At 36.0% G+C, this 27,077-nt stretch overlaps 1 protein-coding gene across 1 annotated transcript; it reads left to right on the top strand.

Annotated features, from left to right (window-relative positions):
- Window positions 1-1,526: 1,526 nt before the first annotated feature.
- MS3_00004308 (uncharacterized protein) lies at window positions 1,527-26,796 on the top strand. Its single transcript, XM_051212214.1, has 12 exons — window positions 1,527-1,792; window positions 1,835-1,926; window positions 2,204-2,431; window positions 2,470-2,597; window positions 8,206-8,568; window positions 11,639-11,835; window positions 13,778-14,048; window positions 17,579-17,800; window positions 19,760-19,986; window positions 22,138-22,324; window positions 23,352-23,669; window positions 25,882-26,796. Exons 3-12 carry the CDS (start codon window positions 2,284-2,286, stop codon window positions 26,107-26,109), a joined length of 2,289 nt encoding a protein of 762 aa, XP_051072368.1. The 5' UTR covers window positions 1,527-1,792; window positions 1,835-1,926; window positions 2,204-2,283; the 3' UTR covers window positions 26,110-26,796.
- Window positions 26,797-27,077: the final 281 nt, after the last annotated feature.

The raw sequence follows: 27,077 nt of genomic DNA, 5'->3' as shown, positions 1-27,077 counted from the left end.
TCACTCGAGGAAAGGATTCTAAGCATCTAAATCACCCGAGGCTTCTCCGAGTAACACTTAAGAATGCTACCGACGTAGAGGACGTCTTGCTAGCAAGTCACTTGCTGAAATCCGATGGTAACGTAAGAATATTGCCCGACATACCGTACTCTGAGCGCAATATCATACGGAACACCCCTAAAGAATCTCGCGAGAAGTTTTTCCGCGGAAGAAACATAATTGTGCAAGGTATACCGGAAAATGCAGACCCTACTCAATCAAATTCTGACATCAGGGAATGGAAATTAATCAAACAGTCCTTGAGGCTTAAACACATACTGACTCAGCATGTGACGAGACTAGCCAAGAAGGACGGTGATCTTAGACCCCGTCTAATGAAGATAACCTTTCCATCTTCCCACATGGCGGCTACAGTTCTGGGAGCATTTCGTGCCAACAGACGTCGATTGCCACCTGGAATCCACATGCACCCGGATAGGCCATACGAAGCTAGGACCAAACACAAAGGCACGTTGGAGCTGACCACTCCACTTGTGGACTGTCTAAATGAAAAAAAACGTGTAAAGGACAGGGCATACCACCTCGGCAAACATCATATAGGTGGGCTACCTGTCCATTCACATAAGGCTCATACAGAAAAACAGGACGAAGCTCACGCGTTCCAAATTGAAAGCTCCCCCAGGGCTCATTACTAGGGCCTCTTCTTTTCTTGATCTACATAAACGATCTTCCTCAACAGGTAACGTCAGACTTATTACTTTTTGCCGACGACGTGAAACTTTGGAGAGAGATACGCAACCAAGGAGGATCTGACTCGACTTCAAAGTTGGGCAGACGATAACGGACTTACCTTTAACACTTCAAAGTGTAGAGTAGTCCATCTGCGACACGTCGCAAACTACAGTTACAACTTAGGAAACTCCTCTCTAGTAGTATCCCAAGTCGAAAAAGACTTAGGAGTCCTGGTGCCCCATGATTTAAGGTCTTACGCTGTGACAAAAATGCCTTCCGAGAAAACCTTGCACTGGTAACGTTGAAGCGCATTTTTGGACAGTTTGACGGACGAACTTTCCATACAATCTTCAATAGTTTCATCCGTCCCCATTTAAAGTACGGAAACATAGTACTCCCCCCTCACGCCAAAAGGACAAGGTCACTTTGGAGCGTATCCAACGGCGAGCCACGAAATCAGTTCGAGGACTCAAATCTAAACCTTATGAAGAGCGCCTCCATTCACTAGACCTTTACCCATTAGAGTATAGGCGTCTTAGAGGTGATCTTCTGATGGCTTATAGCATCCTTAACACTTCTGGACATCCTCTTAAACACCTACTTCAGCTTAGTTCGAATAATAACCTAAGGGGTAACACCCAGAAACTGGAGACACAACATAGCAAAACGGAATGCAGACATAACTTCTACTCCTTAAGAGTTGTCAAAAGCTGGAATTCGCTGCCTGCCGAGCTAGTCCAAGCGACTTCTCAGGAGTCCTTCAAGAGGCAACTTGTCCTATCCTTATGGACCAAGGACAGTATCACACTATGATTTACCAATTTCGTTCCCTCTTTTATTGTTAACATACCTAGGTTCCTGCCTGAAAGACTTGGTGATCCCCTGCTACTAGACACGGAAGCCTGTTAAGCGAAAGCTTCTTCTATTCCGTCCACAACCATTTGAACCATCTGAAACCAAGGTCTGCGCACTTTTCGATGGTCACGTTACCAATGCACATTTATCACCAGATGTAGGTATCGAGACCTAGCCAAAAGTTTAGTGAATCCCGGGATGACTGGTAATCTGCCATGCGAGTGGTTTGTTTCAGTAACTCTTTTAGGTTCTTCACGTTTACGAAAACCAATATCACCATCTTGATGCAAACCAGTAATGCTTGTTGGCAATGATTTATAATTTCGAACTTTTCCTACTGTAAGTTAAGACTTAGCACACCAACTCTCAATGTGTTACTAAGTTGCACCATCGCTTTGCATTCTCCCATTTTAGTGTGCATGACATGTACATAATTTATTCTAGTAGGAGCCAAGTCTTATCGGGCTCATTAATTTCTCTGGTTACATATATATAGTTGATTCAGTGTAAGTATGCGAGTTTCATCTTAGAATCACACTCAGTAGTTTAAGTGAAATGTCTTTCATGAGAATACACGTTTGTTCTAAATTGTTTTTTTCTTCCTCATTGATTTTAGTTACTATTCTCTCTCTGCGATATAAACTTAGTGTCCGATTTCATTGCCCTGCATAGAGTCATTCCGTTTGTAACTGCTTCATGGTTTGGTTTCACCTACCGTTATTTCGAAGTTTCAATTACGTTAATCGGAAATTGCTCTCTACGCGTGTTAAATTGAGTCCATTAGCCGATGCTTTTAATTACCATAGTTTAAAAACAAAGGATGAACATTTAAGCAAAAGGACAGGTATCTTTTGCATAATATCAATATTTTTAATCATATAGGACTTTTTGGCCACCCGGTTTTGACGTCTCCTCATAGTTTTCAAAGTCTGGTTGAGTCTACTATCGGAGAGTGTCATGTGTTGTGTGATGAAGCTACTTCTCAGACAAGAGTTAGGAAAATAGTCCAGGTTAGTCTCGTGTTATCTATACTTCAACTTTGTTACATTTTTACAGCCACTTAGAACTGCTTTTCATGCTATTAACGCTTACTAGATACTGTCGTTTATGAGCAGGTTATTTATTTACAAGAATCAAATACGTAGAAAAAACTTTATAATATAGTGAGATTGTGCTATGTCAACTCATTTTTCTCTAAACCACTTACACGGCTTCTCGCATATTACATGGATCTGGATGTTTAAACATGCATAAAGCGCTCTAACTTCATCGGTTGATAAAAAAACCGTAGATTCAGCGAACGACTGACTACCTTCAAATAGTACTCATGTGTAAAATCACTGCTCCCTCTATGGCTTCAATATATATGAGGTATAGTTAGTAGGAATCTGTTGAGAAAAACATAGAATCTGCGCTTGTATGTGTATTCACTAGCCACATTTCTCACTTTTAAAGTAATGAAAAATGACCTGTTCATTATACTCCTTGCTTGATAAGAAGTCAGATATTTCGTTTGGTTCGTAGATAGTGCGACCAACAAATTCCCCAGTCACTAGCCTTTACAGGTTAACAAAACTTAAGAAAAATGATGTTAAGCATGTTCAGACACTTGATTCCTCAAAGTTAAATTGCCTGATATTCCCGATCAATCATGAACCAACATTTTTCAAGGAAAACGTAATGATTACATTTATTACACAGTTCGAAGCTGTTTCAGTATTTGGGGACATAACTTTTGTTATCGTCTTATAATTTTGTAGAAACAAACGTTTGTATGGGAGACTTGTCGATGACTTACGTAATGAAAAGTTTCGGATCGACGATATCCTCGAATATTTTAAGAAGTCAGATCCATCACTCCGATTTATAGTGGAGCAGGAATGTGAGTGAAAACTTCCTTCCTTGATGTCCTATTTATCAAAAGAAATGGTGGATCACTAAAAACATCTATGTACAATAAACCTTGGAACGGAAAATTGATATATTTTCACTCTTAGTTCTCAATAATTAGGAAATGAAGTCTCGGTAACTGCCTATGCTCACGATATCGTAAAATTTCTTCACCAGACCATCTAAAGAATGAAATTTCCAGTTCATAATCTGCTTTTCTAGAGAATGGGTATTCGTCAAGATATATGGAGAGAAATCCGAAGATACAGCCTTTACAAATCAAGTCTACTGGTCAAAAAGTTACTGTTTATAAACCTGATAAAGTATTGTTGGTGATATACTAAAAGACCACCTGCAGAGTAAACGACATAAAAAGACATTTAACGCGTCAAATTTTCATATAAACTGCTATGATTATTCTCTTATGTGTCCGTTTGTGAAAGAAAAGTTACCAAGGCTGACTAACTGAATGTTCGTATACCAGTTCACCTGCTCATGTAGAGCTAGGTATGTAGGTCGTTCATCAAGGCCGTTTCTTTGCATTTGGAAACACTGGACATTCGTTTTGTCCCCGTATGGTATTCTTCAGAAACACGTACCAACGGCCCCACAACTTGGAACCTCAGTTTAGCCAATTAAGCGTTTAAGCTCTAGACCACTCAGCGGTCAACATTAAGGTGACAACTATTTGCTTGCGGTGGTTTTTCTTGTGGCCCAGAACCTCATGACATGTTGAAGTGATTACCTCTTTGATCGCTTCCAGTTGCTCTCCATAGTAGTTCCCTCTCCATTGAGTAGATCATGAAAGGCCTGGAACTTATTGCTGAGGATTATCTTGAATTTGTTTAGTTTGTCAGTATCCCGAAGAAAAGCCGTACTAAACTTTTGTGATGTTGTCCACTCCGTTTTCCAGTGCTTCTGAAGTTTCAATTTCATCCTGGCGACCAGCAAGTGATGATCTGATGCTATATCAGCTCCTCCCCTGGTTCTCACATCCTCCATCGTCCTCCCGAACTTTTTGTTGATGCAGATGTGGTCGATTTGGTTTTGCGTAGTGTGGTCCGGTGAAGTCCATGTGGTTTTGTGAATGCGTTTATGTGGGAATATGGTGCCGCCTATGACCAGTTTATTGAAGGCACATAGGTTTGCAAATCTCTCACCATTTTCGTTCCTTTCTTCCAGTCCGTGTCGTCCCATGATTTCTTCATATCCAGTGTTGTCCGTTCCAACCTTGGCATTGAAATCTCCCATCAGAATGGTCAGGTCCTTTGTTGGGCGCTTCCCGATGATTGACTGCAGCCTATTGTAGAATTGATCTTTAGCGTCTTCATTGTAGTCGTTGGTAGGCGCATAGCATTGGATGATGTTCATTGAAATACCCTCTTTCTTTGTTTTGAACGAGGCTTTGATGATCCTTGGTCCATGAGATTCCCATCCTATAAGTGCATTTTATGCTTGTTTGGACAGCATCAATGCAACTCCTTGTGTATGTGGTGCATTTTCTTCTTCATGGCCGGAGTATAACAGGAGCTCTCCTGTAGTTAGTCGTTGTTGTCCAACTTGTGTCCAATGTGTTTCACTGATCCCAAGTACCTCTAGGTTGTATCTCCTCGTTTCTGCAGCAATTCGGAAGACTCTCCCAGTCTCCCATATTGTACGAGCATTCCATGTACCCAAGTAAATGGTTGCTCTGGTTGTCAGAAGGGGCATCGGCCTCGTGACTCCTGGAGGAACTCGGCTTTGATCACGAGGCGTCATAACTCTTCTAAATGAAGACCTTCTGATTCCCAGGATAGAGTTTAAATGCTTTGAACAGTTTTTTCTGGTTGGCGTTTTTAGCGAGTTATTTTTTTACGGGATGGAGCCGCTAACCCCATGTCCAACCCTCCTTCTTAATCCGGACTTGGGACCGGCAGTAGCCCCCGGAGGGACTCCAGGCGGAGTTCATTGTTCAATAACAGTACCTTTAAAACACTTAATTGCATGTATAAAATGTTCAAGACGAATAGTTAAGTGTAGTAACCATCGCTCTATTCAACTCTTTTTGTTCAATACATTAAACAACACTCAGGGTAAAATATTTTAACAAGGTTTCTCTATTCTCCCAGCAAATATCTATGTACGTAATGAAAATTAAAAAGTCACTAGAAATATTTACAATACTGATCATCAAATGCTTATTTCTATCCACTAAGGTTTCTGATTGGTTTTAATTTTACGACGTTTTCATTACATAGTGTAGGCTAAATAAGGGATTGCAAAGCTTTTACATTTCTTTTTACGAGTATGGATTCTTATTTGATTATGTATCCTGTCATACAATAGACAACATTGTACATGTAACTGATGGTTTTTATTTGTTAAAATATTGTTCGCAAGGTTTCTAATGACTATTTGTAATCATAATGTAATCAAAAGATACGATAATAGCTCTCCTAGCAGCTTTCAAGGTTTTACACAACTTACAATCATTTCTCAAAAGTCCTGGAAAAACTAAAGGACAATGTAAGGGATTAGATACTAAGCAAAAGCAAATGTCAATTCATGGCGAAATGGTCTCATCACTTAATAAATTTGACGAAAACCACTTGTTGGTGTTGTCAAAAGTACGGGATAAGTTAGAGAATCCCAAAGGAAGACCGAAATAAATAACATTTGACATAATTTTTATAACGCTTTCGTCAAAAATATAGTAGTTGTCACTCGGGCTATGTTTAGGTACTTTCTGTGTCAAATAGCAAATCTAACATCCAAACATTTGGAGATGATGTCTCACTGTGTGATGATCTTCAGGTCATACTTACTTACGCCTGTTACCCTTCATGGAGGAACGTGGGTTGCCCACCAGCGTTCTTCACCAAACTCTGTCCTGGTCAGTTGTTTCCAGTTGCCGTTCATTCTTTTTATATCTGCTTCCAATTTTTGACTCAGTGTGTTCTTTGGTCTTTCTCTTTTCCGTTTCCAAATTTCTTTTTCTCGTTAGCGTTTTTCTAGAAAGGTTGTTTTCTACGGGGTGGGGTTACTGACTTCATGTCCAACCCTCCTCCTTTGTGTGGGATTGGGACCGACAGTAACCTAGAAGAACTACAGGCGGAGTTTTCAGGCCATACAGTCCACACTTAATCAGTTTCTAACCAGTGTCCATAGGTATGGGACCTTCCGGGTGCAAAGCACCTTTAAAAGACTCTCAAGAGCCTGTTCATGCATTCGCTCTTGGTGGTGAGCAGTTTGAAGTAATCGAGTTTGTGTGTCTGGGTAGTTGTATAAGGGCTGTTGGTGGAGTGAGTGATTAAATCAATTTACTTACAGTGAAAGTTAGAGTGGCTTATGCTAATTTAGGCCATCTGTGGTGCCTTCTTGATGTTAGTCAGGCTGTAAAAGTTTGGTGAAAACAGATTTGCTATGTGTTTTTTAAACCTGACCTTTCCGAGTTAATGGTGTCAAGCGAATCTCTGAGTTTGATTTTCGTTGTCTCAGAAGGATTGCTGACATTCAGTGATAGCACGTTGTTGGTAATCCGAAGATCCAGCAACGTGAGTTCGATTTCAGTGTCAATAATTCAGCTGGTGTCACGATCCTGGAATACCAACTTTGGTGTCTTGGGCATGTAACTAGGAAGCCAGTAACAGTCCTTCTGTAGTTTTCTTTTCATAAATGTGAGAGGAACTTCCTTAACTCGAAGAATTCTTTCTGTTTGTATTTTATCAACTAAACTTTCTACCACAACTAACTACTTGCATTCACTTATTTTTATTCATTCATTGTCTCCGGCTAAGAGACTAAGCATTATGTTATAATTTGAAACAACTATAGCACTCAAAATACTCATTGGAAGTTTGTGAGTAAACTTATACGGATTATTATGGTCCTTTAATGAAAACTGGAGTATAAGTAATTGCTCCCCCTTTCTTTAGAAGAATTTACATGGTCGAGATATTCACTGCATTTATTGAATCACATCAAACCCTGATGTCTGTTGTTAATCAAAATAGAATAAAATAGAGAGGATTTTTGAACATAAACACTAAAAAACGACACTAATTTCCAAAGTTCATATGTATATGTTCTTCATTATATTTTCAACCTTAAACAGATATTGATTATTTATTTAGTTCTTGCACTTTTCTGACCTTTTCGTTCAAATAAATGTTTTCTGCTCTTGTGAAATTCCTCTTCCATACTATCTCAAATTGTCGTTAATTAGGTTAATCAATTCTTTGTTTTATGTTAATTGACCAATGCCTAGGTGTATCAGACATTGTTCAATTCAAGCCTCTAAGTACATACTTCACCGTATTTTTCCTGTGTTTGCGTCTATTTGAATATTATTTTCCTAATTATTCAAAAAGATTCACATGTGCAATGTAGTGAACGAAAACCTTGGGGAAAACCAGTCTATGGTTTAATTCAAAATTACAGAGTGCCTTCGTAAAATATAAAAAGCATACATTAAATACATCATTTTCACATCTTCCATCAGTTGTCCTTTACGTATTTCATGATTCTTTCAATTCCGTTGTCACTCCAATTGCTTCCTGTTACCCTTCCTGTTCTCTTCAATTTAATCTTTTAGCAGGCGTTCTACTTCCGATTGCCGCTACATACTACTTATATCTGTCAGCAGAAGTAGGATGCGCCACAAGTATACTATTATACCCCACTCATTCATGTATTACTATTGCTAGACCTTATTTCAATACTTTAACTTAATTCATCTATTTATCACAGATATTAGACGATCTATCCGATACATTGTGTCGAGTTGCTGATTTATCTGATTGTATACGAATGCTTCATCCAGATCAAGCATATCGCTATTCTGCACTGAAAGCATGTCAGTTAATTGGTCAACTTGTTGAAGAATTGAATACTAATTCAAACTTATATAATGCCTCTGTTCGTGCAAGTAGTTCATCTCAAGTGGATAAATTAATTCCAGATACACATATGGATAATGTTGATAGGCGTGTACTCGATTTATTTGTAGCTGATTTTGAACTATCTGGTGTACAACTACAGGATCCCTGTCGACACGAACAATTTGTGCATGCTGCTTCATTTGCCTTAAATTGTGGTGCTAAATTTATTGAAGTAAGCGATATATTTGTTTCTTGACTGAATATTTTTTTCAGAGGGAGAGGATTGAGTTAATTCTGAAATTATTAATTTTGCCGACTCTCTTGGTCTTTGCACCTATATTCACAGCGATTACTTTTTTAGAAACAAAAATACTTCCTACCACTTATGAACTTGGATTCAATATTTTTTCAAGTTTAATGTAAATGTTAGATAAAACGTATAGAATACAAAAGTTGATTAACTATCTACTATTACCCAGATATTTCACGTTTATCTAGCTGAAGATAGTTCATAATTCTCTTTGTACCATAAAATATATATCCCTTAAAAATAAACTGCCGTACTTGTTAATAGTGCTTTACTGAAATTGTTGTCAATACTACCATGATTATTAATTTTCATTGTAATGTTGTAGCCAATTTATTCAGGTATTCCACCTGTGAGTTACAGTTTTTAAAATTGATTCGCTTACTGAGTAGCACTCATTGGTCAGTATACTTGTTCTGACTTATGGCCCTGTCTAATATCACGTGACAAACCACCACTCAGAGTATCGATTTCTGTGACCTTGTCCCTGAGCTAACCGACGTCACGTCAATCAGCACTAGTAACCTTGAGTCAACTTCAAACCCTTATTGGTCCTCAATACAGTAGCTTTCCTCCTTGCTCTCCTCCTTAAGAACACAACAATCAGCCTCCTCTATACGAACAATATATTTCAAGCATATGTAGATTATATTCAGTGATACCCAACCACATAGCACCATAAAATGGGAAATGGAAATTATACAAGATCAAGTCAAAAGTGTCTGTGATTAAGGGAGACTGTAGATGTTAGCGGGTTAAATATTATACTTGCGTTGTTCCTTTGTACGATTGAAACTTGGATTAATTTTGATTTGGTTATTTATTCTCTGAACAAGTGGCTTACACTGAGTCACGAAACGTCAGAAAATCTAATTTTTCTACTCATTGAGATATTACAAATATATTAATTTATTTATAACAATCTACCCAATGCTCAGTTTATTCGAAATTATCAAGTCAAACCTTGGTAATTATGCCTACAAATTCGTATAATAATAGTTAATGGGTCAAATAAAAGCTTATGATGAAAGGATATATTTATCTATATAATAGTCTATAAATAATTCCTGGAAGTTACCATTCACCTAGTCTTCTTGAGATATAACACTGCTGGTCAAAGTTCGTAGTGCAGCACATAAAACTGGACGTAGTTGTTGAGATATATATTTTTATGATAGCTGAATAACTGTTATAATTCCTAATACTTTTATCAAAAACGTTTGTGGTTAGACAGTTTTTCTAGTTTTATGTTATACGAATTAGTAGTTTTATGAGATATTCTCCTGATATTTAATCCTTTAGAAACACTTAGAAGCGTTATTGGCGTATCGCGGATCCACCGAGTGAGTTTTTCTGAGGTTTGGTTAACAATGATCGGCAAAGAAAAACTCAAATTCGTAAATGAGACTGTAGACTTTTATTGACTGAAGTGGTTAGGACATGGGTTTCGGATGTTTAACTACTCCGTACCTTGACATCCAATGTTTCTCTTACATGGGAGTATATGATAAATAGTTAGGAGTGGCCCAATTAAAGCATATCCTAGGTCTATGAAGTCATTGACTGTCGGTATGAACCATGTCGTGAGATAAATTATTCCTCGTTGTAACCTACAGAATACCCGTTAGCATTGGCTTGCGGCGTAGGTGATAGTGCGAAATCATTCGGAGTAGCAAAAGGGTATTCATGCTGAATGTTTTAGATTTCCGGTTAATTATCATTCATACGTTCCTATTTTCCGATTGTATTTGTACTCCTTATTTTTAGATTTTGACTACTTTCGATATTATTTCTATCCTATCCTCATCTTGTTCATTTCCTCTCGCTTTGAATCAATGTACACTTGTACCAAGTGCATTGTCGATAGAGGCTGACTGACTGAGTATTAATTGAAGTGTTTTTATTTATCATTTGATTGATATTCAGGGCTGAATTGATGTCCCCGCTAGCTTATGATTTCCTTAATTGGATGACTTGATATTGATTGCATTTAAAGTTGTTTATTTTATATATTTGTTTAAACACACAAACATTGGTACAAAGAAGCACCAAATATATATGCGCCACAGAAATCATTCGATTTGTGTGAGGTCTGTGATACTGCTCGGGTGCCCAGACCGAAGCAGGTAATTTTCTTAGGGGGCCACACCCCGAGCCTTTGACCTAAAGGTCTGATCCACAAAACAGTGGAACAACATAAGGAGATGCAGTCTCATAGTAAACGGTGATCAACAATAGGTTCATACGCCATTTGTTTCCTTAGGACCCTAGAGCCCTATGCCTCATTGGTTTGGAATTAGGGTTTTTCAACTTCCCTAGGTAGATCCTCCATATCCACGGAGCCGGTTAAAGTGCCGGACATTTGCTTTTCGTTCTCTCAATTTCGTAGACAACAACCCCACTATGAGAAGGCAGTGAGTAGGACTTCCCTGGTAGTGGCTGTATACGCGGGGCCATGTGAGAGCAGACTGTCTTCACTCTCGTCCGTACCAGGGCATTTCAGATAATGAATGTCGATAAAATATAGTAGACACATTTCATTATTTTCCTGGCTAGTTAGCCCGATGTACCTGTATCGCATTGTTGGTATTCCTAATACCCACCCCTTCATATGTGATATTATCCAGCGGATTATTGAGTCTCGATAGTCACCATTGTATAATCGGTATGGTAATATATATATATATATATATATATATATATATATATATATACCAAAGGTATTTTAACTATATTGAACTCGAACAAATTATTTGTCTGTGCAATCCTATAGTTAACTGGTGTTATGATAAACTTTTCAACTGGGGATGAATATACTAAGTTCGACTTCAATACGTTCAGTTCTAAAATTAGTTTACATGTATTATAGTGTAGTGTGATGTGGCATTATTACCCTTGAATTTATATATATTTCTTTGTATATATAATAAATATTTCTTTTGTATTTAAATTCTACTTGTCTCTTTTTCTTATTACATTATTACACGTTACCTAGGGTTGCCATAGTACAGTAACTTATCCATCGAAGTATTCAGCAAATAGTTATTCAAATTCAATTGAACTTGTTCATCCACTTAGTGATCATCCAGATCCTTCTATCCGTTTATCCACCTATTGTGCATATTATGCACCCATTCAAGGCCAAGAAAAGTGTCTAGAACAACTTTTGAGTGCACGACATGAAATGGCACAGTAAGTTTTTTATTAAAGTAATATAGTATTTGCAAATTCAAAAATTTCCATCTCTTCAAAATGTCACGGATTTTAACGGAATGAGAGAAGGGATGAAGAATTGTAAACAATCTCCACAACCCTATACTGGTAATTGTGAGCAAATTTACTATAACTGGGTTAATATCAATTTTATTATTTAGATCAATCTAGATTTGGTCTATAGAGAACAATGTCTTGAATGTATTAACCTTCCTGTCCTCTGTTGAAATCCCTGTACACGGGAAAAGTAGAAATATACACTTTCTAATTATGTGACAATATTATAATTATAATTATTGTGTAAAAAATTTCTTGCTACTGTCGATTGTATTTCTATCGGGTTTGAAATCTTATTGTTTTAAAGAGGGTTTGCTATCCACAGTAAATCGTTGTTACGTAGCATTTTTAATGGTGCATTCCCCACAGATGATGACTCTTCTCTTTGAAAATTAAATTGAGGTACTTAAGTTTCATAACTTCGGTTATGTAATAAAACAACTGGCTTATTACAAAAGTTGGCTTTAATCATCTACTTTATGAAATGTGTTTTTGAAATACTAGTTAGAGAAATTAGACAAAAGCTATCACTAACAACGTTTTCTTTAATAAAATATTTGAATATCACATCTGCCAGATGTAAAGGTTCTTCGCTGTCTATCGTTGATAAAAACGGTACTTTGTATTGACCACCGACCTAACTGAAATAATTCTATTTTTAGAAAAACTCCAATCCATTCAGTTGTTATACAGCATCAGCCTTAAAAATAATGAACAAAATAAGTGTAAAAATATTGCCTTTACATATCCATTTTGTATTTTTCTGTCTAATTTCACTTGTAAGTACTGATCATCTACACATTTAGACTTGTCTTTGAAAAATAATAACTGCTTAAACTTCCAGTTCGATTGTTCCACTATTTAATCACAAACGAATTACGTCAAAATGTTAGGTAGTTGAAGGTAGTCTGCAGGAAACCCTTTACCTAGGTTTCGCGCTAGTTTTCACTCGCAAGCGAGGAGTCTTTGTGATTTTCAGGGGACTGATACTTTCACGTGGATTCAAGACTGACTCATTCAGTTTCATAATCTGTAAAGCTACCAGTAAGCTATACAGGCCTCAACTGATCTGTAAAATCGAGATATTTAAAATTGATCTATCACTAATGACCAACTTCACGTTGATCTCTAATCCATTAGTGCTGACCCAATTTTGTCGATCAAATTGTAATGTGGGCATGAATGTGACTATATATTACGTTCATTGTGTTGAGATGTCATGTGGTTGTAGGTAGTCAGCAAGAAACCCCGGACCTAGGTTTTGTGTTATCTGACACTCGTCAGCTAACCATACCTAAGATCGTCGGGCGACTGACAAACTGAATGATGTGTGGTAGTGAAAGTAAATCTAAGTGTGGACAAATGCGCACTCAACTTACTATCAAATATATGACTTCCGTTCATCTTATTGATTTCTACTCCGAACTCACTGAGAGTGATTGCTTGTAATTGTGTGGAATAAAGTATTGTCTAGCATTTACTTTGGTCCTCTGTTTCGGTCGTGAATCATGTGTCTGATATAACGCGATCTCTGGTCTGTGTGTAGCGAATCTTTCAAGTATCCAGTCTAACGGTATTATAAATTTGAATACCCAGACCAACCTCATTATTTTATCATTTTATTCGTTTAGTATAACGCAGAAAGTGAGGAAACTATCTTAAGTCATCCTCTATATCACTAAAGGACTAAACTAGGATGATTTTGACCATTGCTTAGTTATCGATCAGTTGAGAATACAAGATCTCTTCTGTTATAGTCATTCTCAATGGTAATCACCTCAAGAATATCAAATTTCTGTAGCATTACGATTATTCATAAAATCATTAACTTATATCCCTTCTTTTTACTGTTATTTCTTTTCAGAGCAGCTGGCTTTCAAAATTATGCTAAACGTGCCACGCTCTATAGTTTAGCTGAAACACCTGAGAATGTAGACGAATTCCTTCAGCATGTTTGTAAGAAACTTCGTCCTATTTCAACTGAAGTAGCAAGAAAACAGTTATTACCAATCATAAAAAACTCTTATCGGAAAACGAAGATGCACAACTTGCAAACGGATTGTAATGTAAATTTAATTTGGCCTAGTGATTTACCCTTTGCACTTGGTGTTAAACGCCAGGCATTATGTAGTCGTGTAAGTTATAATTCAAAATAACTTTTATTAGCAATATTAATCATTATTAATATTTCAACCAAAATGTATTGTTTGGTATGAATTCGTATTATTCCTAATTTAATCGTACATCTACAACAACTAAATATATTTTCTGTGCACATTTCAATTACAGTTAATCTTTCCTAGGAAAACTTACCATTGTTAATTGATCAACCGGTTTCAGGTCCATTTACTTGACTTTGAATCACACTAAGTGTGAGGGGTAGCGGTACTATCCTGTTGCCTGAACAGGAGTAGGTGGGAGTCCAATTCTACGAATTATTAGCTACAAGTCAAAAGCCTTAACTGCTAAAACACCGCTCTACTTCTTAGCTTTAATTTTACATTTAAAGTAGTGACTTAGGGGTGAGAGTACTTGTCTTTCAATCGACATTTCCCAGGTCCCAGCCTTCTTGACTTAATTCTGCTTCGAAAACCTGCAAAGAAGTGGAATGTGTAATTATCGGTCATTTTGCAACCCTTTTGTCCTTAACTAGCCTTTGTCAGCTAACAGGTAGCTTACGATCATGCCCGACCGTAGCTGTTACCTTGACGTGATGATCGGCCTTGCCTGTCGTGTTGACTCAACTGAGCCATATTAGCTTGAACACATGTCCTTTTAGGTACTACCTTACCGGACAGATCGGTTGGAGGGCGGTAAGACTAACATCAGCAACTTATGGTCTGAGGGCTAGGTCGTACTGCTGACTGTAGATGAGTGTGATAGCAGCAAGGTATTCCTCTTGAACAGCCGGCATCTGCAGCGTTTCTGCCTTCTCACAACGGAAGAAAGGGATTGGAAAAGGTTGACTCTAAAAATTTCACACTCTATTTTACCCCACAGATTTCCGCCTTTGATGGTAAGGCCTTTTAAAATACGGAGCGAACTCATCAAAAACTTCTCATGAAAGGCCATTTGCGACGGACGTCAAGCAGTTGTCCCATGGGCTCTGCGGCCACACTCCCAGGTCTCTAATACCACCACTGATTCAGTTTCTTTTTCTTGTCTCTCAAGAAGAAATATCCTTCTATGTCGTGAGCAGTTGGGAAGTTCTAACCCACCTCGTATCTGTAACAACACTCAAGATCATCTCGTTGACGATCAAATCCCTCCTTCACCGCTTAATAATTCTATCACCACGAATAACCCTTCTCGTATATCTTTATCACCAAGTGGTACCAATGCTAATGATTCGAGTTCACGAAATGTTATTTGTGGTCTACTAAAACTACATTTTAACCTAAATGTCGGAGTTCTCAATATTTGAACCATGTGTCAGGCAGGACAACAGGCTTCATTAGATAGTACACCAGAATCTCGCGCCATCGACGTTTGCTGCGTCTCCGAAACGTGCATACAGGATCCAAATACAGCCATCCATTTGACCTCACCTTGTCAATATAAAGAACTGGCACTATCTACCCTTCGTGTATTTGGAGATCCCATTGCTAATTCCCTTCGTCTCACTAGTGTAGGTATGATGTTAAGTTCAAAAGCACAACAGGTTGTGCTTGACCGGATTCCAATAGAAAATCACGTATGCATTGTCCAGCTAAACAGTACAGTAAGAACTCAGAAAGACAACTGCCTTTGTGTCTTCGTTTTCTTTGTCTGCGCTCCCACTGACTGCAGCTCGGATGAAGTTACATATGAATTTTATGGGAAGCTACTTAGCCTCCTTCAAAAAGCTGAACTCTTATGTAGTAATAGTGACAGGTGGTTTTAATGCTTAAGTTGGTAAACTAAACCAAACCGAAAGGCACTTAGGCAGATCTTACGGTGTTGCGGTACAACGAACTGAAAATGGTGACTGTCTGTTGCCACTATGCTCAGATAACCGTCTATTTCTGGCAAACACCAACTTTAATCATAAGAAGAAACATCGTATGACGTGACGACCTCCACGGTTGCTTCATCGACGGACTCAAATAGATCACATTGTCATTAGCCATCGTTGGAGGAGCTCAAATGAAAACTGTCGCACATTCTGGAGCACATGTTTAGACTCGCATCATTCTCTAGTTTAAGGCACGTATTTTTCTGTGTTACTATACTTAAAAAAGTCACAACCAGAAAACTCTTTAGAGTTCAACTTAATGATGAAAAAAAATAAGAATGTATTTCAGGAAGAACAAGAGGAGCAGTTAGTCAACCATAAAAGTAATATTTACCCTGAGGTATCTTGATATGATATCCGAAAAGCTGTGGAAACAGCAGTGATACGTACTAGTAACTTCAATCAAAACGTTAGGAAAAACCATTGGATTTCAGTGGCGCCTACTGAACTGGTAGATGCTTGAGATCCCATCCCGTCTGACTCAAAGCACAAGGAGGAGCGAAGGCAGCTTAAACATGGACTGAAAAAAGTCTACTCAATGATCCTGAGCAGTGATGGGTAGCGAAAGCAAAAGAGATGGAAAAGGCAGCTGCAATATGTAACAGTAGACAACTGTTCAGACTTATCAAGGAAACGGGTATTACAAATCCTTTTGTTAGTGAGAATATCTCGGAAAAGGATCGGACTGTCATTCACCATCGATCCAGGTGGTGGGGCTGATGGCCAGAACACTTTAGAGAACCGAGTAGCTGATAGTCAGCCACACTTCAATTATCCACTTTCTCCAAGCAACCTGAATGGCAAACTGATATAAGTCCTTAGACTCTTAATGAGGTTGAAAAGGCTATAAGTAATCCAAAACGAGAGAGAGCAACACGGTCTGATGAACTAAGCACTGAGATTTTCAAGGATGGTGGTCCAGTTTTAGCAGTTAGATTGACTAAAATCCTAGCTGAAATCTGGAAACTGGATGTAATCCCATCTGACTAGTCTCGGACGCTGATCATTACAGTCTATAAGAACAAAAATTCATTCTTCGTCTTCCCCCAGATCATAAGCTTCTGAATTCCTCAAAAAATTTTATTTCACTGGTTTATATTTTCTTAAATCTTATCTTTGATGCCTGATCTTTCCTACTACCAATAATACTGTTGCTACCTCTAGTACTCTGAGGTTTGCCCTAACAATTTCATTTCGAGTCGGCGTACATGTGTACCAGGTTTTACTTTACGACTGACTGACTAATGGTCATGTCATTTTGGTCAAATATTGTTTTGTATATAAATAGTAACTTTAATTTCCTAATATTTATTCAAATTGTCAACCAGTTGGTTGATGGTTCTGTCCTTTGAAATCCATTGATTTGATAATATGAATCTCAGCTACATGGATAAATTCTCATTCCACATATGCCTTAGTGTTATTCCTATATTTTATGACATCCGTTGCGTAATCGTATAACACCCATGCTACAACAGCTAATAACCATTTTGGATCTGAAAAATCGAATAGGAACTTAAAGTTTTCTTAACTCACACTTTTTCTCTTTTTTGTTGAGAGGTTATAACCTTTTATTTTATCATAATCCCTTGTATCTGTCTTTGTCGTTTATTGCAACACATACATAAGTAAGTTATTGATTCATATTTCCTCTACTTTTTTGTTTTATAGCATTTGACAGATTATTTTTCATTGGGTGCATGTATGGAAGGTGTAAGTCAATTGGCCAATTGTCTATTTGGATTACGTCTAGAAGTTGTACCGGTACGACCTGGAGAAGTATGGCATCCATCTGTTATCAAAGTTCATGTCTATTCGAATAAGAATAATTCAACGGAACCAATTGGAATAGTCTATTGTGATCTGCTTGATCGTCCTGGTAAACCTGCCCAAGTAATTTTATTTCATTTTAAAATGTTTCTTATCAAGTATTAAAACCTTTTACTCTTATATCATTCGTAATCGTGTTTATTTCAGTTCTGACTTCGATTTACTACCATGGTTTACTCCATGTTTTGATCATTACCTATGGGGAACAATTCAAGGAATAACAAACGATTCATAATTGATGTGTGGCTAGTAGAATTAAGACGTGTTTAGCTACTGAGTGTGGACAGACAGACACTGCTTACTGGCTATCAATTATGTGATTTTCCTATTATTGAATTCTACTCTGGACTCACTGAATGTAGATTGTCCAAAATTGTGTTAAATAGAGTCTTGTCTAGTCTATACTCGGGTTCTTTACTCATGAACTTGGATCGTGTGTCTAGTATTACGTGATCAAGTCTGCGCTTAGCGTATGGTTCGTGTAATCAGTTTAGTGGTAATGTAACCTCGGTCACTGGCCCTATCATCGTATAGTAGCAGTATATCGCGGGGTACAGAAAATATTTTTATTCTACCATTATGTCAATAATATATATGAATTAGACTGACTTGAATGTTTTAATGGTTCAAACAAGCGCTGGCACACGTCGAAAACATCCTGTGGAGTTATTTCCTCCATAAGTTACGTATACAAAACTGATGACAGCAAAAATGGAGCTGTGGAAATCAATAAAGAGAGGACAGTATCATTTTATTCATCCATCAAACAACAAAGAAGAGGGTCTCTCAAAAGCATTACCCAGAAACCTGTGATTATGACTTACTGATCTTCTACGTTTGAAAAGATTACGATATCACTTAAAACCGGCTGACGGAACGAAAGTCAGCAACACAACAACAGGTCAAGCTAAACTATTTCACTGTGCCCCAGCCCTGCTAACTGGAGGGAGAAGACCAGATTCAGCCGAAGGAAACATATATTCCACAAGCAGTCAGAGGCACGAACAAACAAGCACACGACTCATGCGTATATATATAGTACAAAAATGTCCTTGGAAAACATCACAAAATATCGTACTAAAAGAGAAAACGAACTAATGACATTTAAGGTCCTCCTAAGTGGGAAATACAAATTAAAGGTAAAAGTGGGTGCTTTTGGCACGAAGATGAGAAATCCGAATTTCCAAAAATAAAATTACAAAAATAAGACGTTTACCAAGTGATTTCTGGGGGATCTGGGATTCCTAACATGATCATTTTGTTACTTTGTAAAAGCCTGCTAACCAAGCAAATACATTCACGTCTACAACCTATAGGTTGTCTTTACCACTAGATATGAAACCAACCTTAGTGTTACTTGAGAAGTTGTCGGTCTCTGTGGCTGATCTTTCATTCTGCACATATACTTCATATACAAATAATTTGAACCTCTATAACTGTCTTTTATTATCCAACGAGAGTTTCACTTTTACAAGCTTTTGATTACCTCATGAATTCTAATTCTATCGGGAATTTTGCACCAAAAAAACCTTTGCTTAAAATCGTGGCAGTCTGACTATTTTTGGTAGATATAGGAGATACAATTGATGACGGCTATTATAGTTTTGATACAGAAAATTCAAAATCACTGCTTTTATGGTTCCAAAAGTGGGAATCTTATTAGCCGTCTAGGACTGAGTTTTTATTTTGTGAAAGGTAAATGTGAGAGGATTAGAACGCCTCACATAATCGTGACATATTATTCCAGTAGGATCCATGATGCTCCCATCAAACGGTTTCGCCATTCGATAGAATCGTTTTAATTTGATTTTAAATCAAGCACCTAAATCTTTGCTGTCCTCCGTTCACAGTTATCTGGTTCAAAAGTAAAGTAGAAAAGATCTGATGTAAACTTTTTATGATAGCAACTATTTAACCGACAGCGTACTTTCATTCACTTTTGTTACATATTTAGAATATTAATATTAACAGTCCTATCCTGATTGTATCTTACACTTCTCTTTTTGTTTCTTCATTTATCAGGATTGTCATTACACTATACGTGGTGGTCGATGCCTAGATAATGGTTCTAGTAATCGATCATATCAATCTCCAATTATAACACTTCAATTGACGGTATCTCCGCCTGAATCGAATTCTAAACCACCACTTCTTAGTATAGGACAAGTTGAAAATTTATTTCATGAATGGGGACATGCATTACATTCTATGCTTGCACGTACACGATATCAACATGTTACTGGGACACGGTAAGTATATATATATATATATATATATATATATATATCCTCTTTACAGATTATCTATATCTATCCATATTGTTAATGGATCATGCTGTCACTTAAATGAACATTGAAAAATCAATTGAGGTGGTCGGGACATGTGTTATATATACCCAACTACCACCTACCTCGACGGGGAATGTTGTCTGGTATAGGAGTAGACTGATAGAATACTAATAAGTAGCTAAACCAAAACATGACACCAATCCATAAAGTCAATGGTAATCGAACTGAGCTATTTTAATAGATGTAGACACTGTGGTTGAAGTTTGGGTGATTATTATAGCCAGTGGTTAGAGTCTTTGAATGAAATGACTCAAAATTATTCGCAGTGGTGCAGGCGCATTCATTTTTTATCTTCACTTATAACCTGAATGCCAAAATGTCTTTGTATTTCTTTTCCCATTATTATTGTTACTATTATTAATTCTACCATTCTAGGAATTTTATTTTAAAATAACTCACTGTGTTAATATCATGTGGGAATTTGAACTGATGCACAAATGTGTCAAGTTCTACGTTGTATATAACTAACTGACATGTATATTTTGTATTTTATTCAGAATTTTAAAACAATATATAAATAAATTCATTATGAGACAAACATTCAATAAGTAAACGAGAAGATAAACTATGTTACTACTGTTACAATTAGATATGAATTCATTTAGCAATTTTATACTATAGTTTAATCGTATTATTAGTCAACTTCAGAAATGTTTCATATTCAATAATTATACATTAAAACTACTGTACAATTTCAACTTTACTATTAATAATATTCTACATAAACTACATGGTATCCAATAATTGTACTAGTCAAGTGTTACACTATTTAATTGTCTAAATTTGACGATTAAACCTTAGATATTTTAGTCAGTTCTATAGATTAATAATATCTTTTCCTATTTGATGGAATTATTATCTGTCGTGATAGTGTTTAATAGTGGTTCTTATTCGAGATAGATGAATAAAATTTTGATTTGATCTATTAGTTCACATAACTAAGATACTCTTAGCTTGACAATGCGATACTATCGTATTGATATGGAAATTCCGAAAATATTTAAACTAATAAATCGTTAGGGAAAATACTGACTACTTATCTGGTTTGGTTAGATTCTTAGAATCACTAAATCTAATGATTGTTTAGTGTAATTGATTGAACCGTGTTAAACGAAAGCATTTCATTCTATTGCTTTATCTCGTTTGAATTCATAGAATCTGGAAGGTAGTAATTTATTACCGTTGTTAACATGTTGACGTGTGAATAACAGTTGCTTATTTTCAAAGGTTTTCGTATTAGTATTCCATAGAAACAACTCTGTGTAAGCCTGCTTATACATGATAAAACTAAAAAAGAATATAAGTAGAGATAAACGGTGGCCAGCAGCGAAATTCAAGACGCGTGTTTCTTTCCATTTGGGACACTTCAACTATATGTGCCTGCATCCCAGAGTTGATGTTCACTCCGGAACTCTAGTCCAGTACCGTTCGCATATATCCACATATGCCAAAAAGAGTCTGGTCAAATATAGTCCTAAACATCAATGGCAATATTCAAACAACCGATACAAGTGAATCTAAGAATGAATAGATTATAAAATTCGACCAATCAGCATTTAATTCTATGAATCATCATCAAACACAGATTATAATAAGAACACATCAATGGATTATAATACAATACGTTTGTGTTAAATTTTACAAATGAATCAGTAGGTAAACCCGAGATACTTTCAGATTGCTCGATAAATCCATGTTCTTTCCTTTTTACTACTTAAATGTACAACCGTTAACAACAATCCTTACTAATTATGTAATGCATCAAACATTACTATGTGCTAAGTTTTCCACAAAACTCATACACATGTAAATAAAATAATTCCTCGTTTTTCAACGGGTACATCATTTTCATATTTCGTGAGTAATTTTGTCAGTGATTCGGGAACAAATGAAAATAATATCAAATTTTCACTAAGATAAATATTTAATCAAAAAAGTAAGCGAACTTTATCATCCTGACAATCTGATTTCCTATTGAAATAATAATCGTAATATGCTAATTAATCAATAAATTATACTACATTCATTGTTATTATTATTATTATATTAAAGGTGTAGTACTGATTTAGCTGAATTACCATCAACTTTATTTGAACACTTTGCATTAGATCCGCGTGTAGTATCAGAATATGCCCGACATTGGAAAACGGGTCAGAAACCAGATCCTAATGAAATAATTGCATTACAACGATTATCCATTGGTCTAGGACTTGGTCAAAGTTTAGAAGTTAGTCAACAGGTATACACTTGTAATATATATTTATATATGATATACTTGATTTGAATATTTTATGACTCACAACATCCGATTTACACATACAGATGATTTCGGTATGCTTAACCAAACGAGTTTGCAAGTAAGAATATTGGGAAATGACTAATAATAATCGGTAGTTATTGGAGTTCATGATCTTCAGAAAAAAACTGCTTTAATTATGTCATACAATCCTCGCAGGACATTTCAAGTTCGAGTTAATTCCTGAAGTTCCAGTGAGAAATGGTGGAGTTCAACCACGTTGAGAGTGAAACTGATATCGTCGGTAACATTGAATAATAGTTGAAAATATTGATCGTTGAATTCTGACTTACCGGTTTAGCGGTAACACTCTCATCCCAAGACATGAATATCCTGATTTTGGCTATGAACGTGTGTTGGTGATGGGTTTAATATCAAAGTGTTCAGTGCTTTTAACTTTCCAATGGTCCTTAAATGGAGACCAATCTATGATGTAAACTGCTTCAAAAAGTTACCTTATCGTTGAATATACGAATACAGCTAGTGACCATATGAGTTTATTTCTAAAGTATACTCATATTATCAATACATATCCAGTGACTATAAATTTCACGACGGTAAATTAAGTAGAATTTGATGATCAGGTGATGTCTAATCTCTTGTGGTATAAATTTTGTAGGACAGCAGATATTACCAGATACCATTACATTAAGAAAGGAGTAAAGGTAGATAAACGTGGATTAGTTTTAAGTGGAAATGAGGATGACAATTAAGTAGAAAACAGAGTTTGTAAGTTGTAATACGTACAAACAAAAACTTATAGTAATCAGTGGGTGAGCACAAAATACAAAAACAATTCTTGTGTGTTATCTAAACAATGAGACTGTTCGTTTAAGGGTCTTTTCGAAATTCCATGATCCCCTTTTTTCAAATTGTTTACTAAATGAAGCGTAGAAAGATTAATATTTTATGACTAAGTCAGTCACTTTTTAGTAACAGTTGAATTTCTTTCATTTATACAATTCTTCAGGCTACCTATGCTATTCTGGATCAAGTTTTACACTCAGGTCCTATTGAAAATACTTTACTGCCTTATGCAAAATCAACTCACGAATCAGATGGGTTATGGCCTGCATCCTCTAAATTATTATCAGATATTCAATGTAAAGTTGGACTATCTGATTGGTCTAGTTGTTCACCAGCTCATCTAGGCGCATGGCCTCATCGTTTTACTCATTTAGTCAATTACGGTGGACGCTATTATGCTTATTTGATGGCAAAAGCTGGAGCTAATCTTGTTTGGAGACGTTATTTTTCCAAAGATCCTTGGTGTTCCTCAAGTGGACAGGTAAATTTCTGTGAATTATTTAATTTGACAAGTTTCTACATCATTGTATCATTTGACCAAACTAAGACTAATGAATGTGGCAGAATAATATGAGTTCACCATATTTCGCGGTTTTATTACCAGCTACTGACGAACTCTAAACATAGTGGAACTAAGCATCACATCACACTTTTAGGAATAAACTGTTTACTGAATATTAGCAATTAGTATAAATCAATACACAGAAAACAAGTTAAGTGAGGAGAGAATACGGACAGAAAATGTAAACAAACTTCACAGCATGTAAGGTGATTTTGAATGGTTAATACTATTACATTTGGGATTCGTAATTAGCTGATGAGAAATCGTATTATTCTATTACGTTCATTGTTCTTGCTTTAGTCAAATTTATAGATGGGAAAGATTGTATGAAATTTTTGTATCAGTTATAAATACATCTATTAATTTTTTGTCAAAAGTATATATTATATCACTGTAATTATATGCAATCGTCAGTTTTTTTAAAACCTTTCAAAAGTATAAAAGTTAGGATATTACTCTATTTTCATATTGATTTGTCAACTAGTATCAATTAGTATCCGTTCGGTATTAGTTGTTCAGATAGAGGAGTGTAACTGAGGCACCTTTCTGAACCACATTTAAATCGCAATAAATTACAGCTTTACAACCCTTAATACTATCCTGTTTAAGTTGATTTCGTATAAAGTGGTTTCTTTTCTGCTCTTTATTTTTTTCTGTCACATCACACTACTCATGTATGTTACCACCTATAATTTAGGAATCTGTAACTCATAAAAATTCTCAATTTTAATGCACTACATGTTTATGCGATATTTTAATCTATTTTCTTCATTCTCATAATATTTCGTTCTCCCCCCCTAGTTTATTTATTTATTTAATCCTTTTTGTCTGTGTTCTTTGTTGAATGTTTGTTTATTCAGAACATCTTGTCCACTATAAATACATGGTTCTCAACTTATCTTCGCTACTAATTTGTATCTGTTTGACAAAGTTGTACTCTCTTTTTAATTTATAGCATTTTTTATAATATGATTCTTGTTGATTGACATTTCGACACGTTATCGATGCCTGTATACCTTTCAATACGAGGTTGTTAAACTGGACTGTTCATTTTGTATTCTTTAGTACTATATCGTATCTCATATAGACTTTCGTTTCACATGTCACTTGATGGTTGGTTTGAAATAGTTGAATGTATTTTACACTGAGTCTTAACTCATTATAATAAATAAAATGTGTGTACGATTAGTTGTCGTAACACATTCTATGATACATCTCTTTTATACCATTAGTTTTTGTTGTAATGACTGTGATGTGTACTTTTTAAAAGTGTTAATTTGTTTACAGTATAAAATACACTTAAATAGTTATTATCCTGAACATTGGCTTTTTCCCTTTCCTTGTTTGTATATTAATTTGAATTGAGTGTAATAGTCTGCCAATCCAATTACATTTCAACCACTGGGATAACTTTATATATGAGTCTTAGGTGTTGATAAAAAAGGGAATTGTTCCACATCGTTATCTTCATCATTACTGGTATATTTAAAGGTTTTTGTTAAACTGGATCTGCATCATAACAGCATAACTCAGAACATCGATTCCCTCAAGACTTCAAGTATATCTTGCTGATGAATTCCAAAAGATATGAAACTGAGATCCAGTATTTTCTACTGACTACCTCCAACCACTTAACATCTCAACACAATGCTTCGCTCACGATTCACTTATATTAGAACCACATTACAAATTCGTCACTATAAAGGAATAAACAGACATGACATTGGTGAACACATAGTGGTCAGTCAGTTATAGCTATACATCCATTTGTATTTCTAGATAACATAGTTAATTGAAAATTATTCCTAGCTGGTTAATGTCGCATAACTAAATAAGTAGTTGCGGTGAAATTTTACACTTCTCATTTCGAGTTGAGGATACTTCAAGTGTTTTTTTAGATTTATTTATCTCCATTCACTGGACATATCTAATTAAACGTTAAAAAACTATTCAGCTTGGTATAGTGTTGTTTAGGACCATGTAGGTCTCAGTTTATAAATCACTTTTGACTAATGTTATAAGTAGATTTTAACTACTTATATAATCCAGTAGTATGTTTTACGATAAAATCTGTCTGTTCAATCCCATTCTATTAATAACTTGTATTCTTTTTTTACATTTTTCATCCTAGCTTTATATGGAAAAATTATTATGTCATGGTGGCGAGTATCCTCCAGCTATCCTACTTTCGGACCTTTTGAATTGTGATGATGAGATTAACAGTCAAAATGTACTATTATCTCCTAAAAAGTTAGCTGAAGGTTTAACTGATCAATTGGAAGAAATGGAAATGGCTTCAACTTCTTTACTGAACCGTATTGAATCACCGAGTTTATTCAGACCAGAATCATACCATTAGTAGCAAGAGAGAAGAGAACTTAATAATTGTGACATATCTTGTTGGTGATGATACCTTGTAAAATACATCAGCTAATTATTTTCCTAAATGCTCATATATTAATTTGTTGGTTTTGTCAAATAATTTAGAACATGCAATAAATAGAAGCTTTCGTTTTTGATATAACATAATTCACTTCTCGCACCTTGGCCATATCATCTCGAACGTGAATAACTGTGCTCTTTCCTGTGACACTCACTTACTTAAGCCTGTTACCCCTCTTGGAGCATAGGCGGTCGACTCCTAATCTCCAATCTACTCTGTCCTAGGCTCTTTTTTCCATTTGTTGCCAAGTTCTATCCTTCCTTGTAATGTCTGCTTCCAATTACAGACACAGTGTTTTTTTATTTGCTCCTTTCTTTTGATGTGTGAATTCCACGTTGGAGCATGTTTTTTGATACAGTTTGATGATTTCCTCAGTATGTCTTATTTCACCTTCAGGATCTTTTCCTGATCTACTCTTCAACGAGAAGCTGATTTGTTCTCTGTCACAGTAGATTGTTGCTGATGGTGACTTGCCAACGGATATTGAGTATCTTGCGTAGACAACTACTTATAAATGCCTATACCTTTTTGATGATGATGGTTGTAGTAGTCCTGAAAGTTTCAGCTCTGTACAACCAAACTGTCTTGATGTTTGTATTGAAGATTCTGAATTTGTTGTTGTTTGACAGCTGTTTTGAGTTTCAGATGTTCTTTAATTGTAAGAATCCTGCCCTTACTTCTTCAATCCATGTCTTTTTTGTGCTCTATTGATTTGAGTTCAACTTGGAATATACATCCCGGCTACCGTCGTGTATAATTATCGACTTGATTCTCCTTAAAAAATAACGGAATAAATACGAAAATGAATATTGGATACGTATATTTCATGCACTAGTTGGTCCAGACAGACAATCAGAAAAACAAAGCGGAGAAGGCAACCGTGC

The sequence above is a fragment of the Schistosoma haematobium genome, chromosome ZW (genome assembly GCF_000699445.3).
Source record: "Schistosoma haematobium chromosome ZW, whole genome shotgun sequence".
Lineage (NCBI taxonomy): Eukaryota > Metazoa > Platyhelminthes > Trematoda > Strigeidida > Schistosomatidae > Schistosoma > Schistosoma haematobium.
The sequence above is the reverse complement of the archived record's forward strand: the minus strand, read 5'-3'. Positions and strand labels throughout refer to the sequence as shown.

What these genes read in the sequence shown, in the direction of transcription:
- MS3_00004308 (XM_051212214.1), top strand. Translation starts at nt 2,284, where the DNA reads ATGGTTTGGTTTCACCTACCGTTATTTCGAAGTTTCAATTACGTTAAT. An exon ending in GTGGTGCTAAATTTATTGAA is followed by an intron (nt 8,569 to 11,638) that starts GTAAGCGATATA and finishes CACGTTACCTAG; the next exon opens with GGTTGCCATAGTACAGTAAC. An exon ending in GCACGACATGAAATGGCACA is followed by an intron (nt 11,836 to 13,777) that starts GTAAGTTTTTTA and finishes ATTTCTTTTCAG; the next exon opens with AGCAGCTGGCTTTCAAAATT.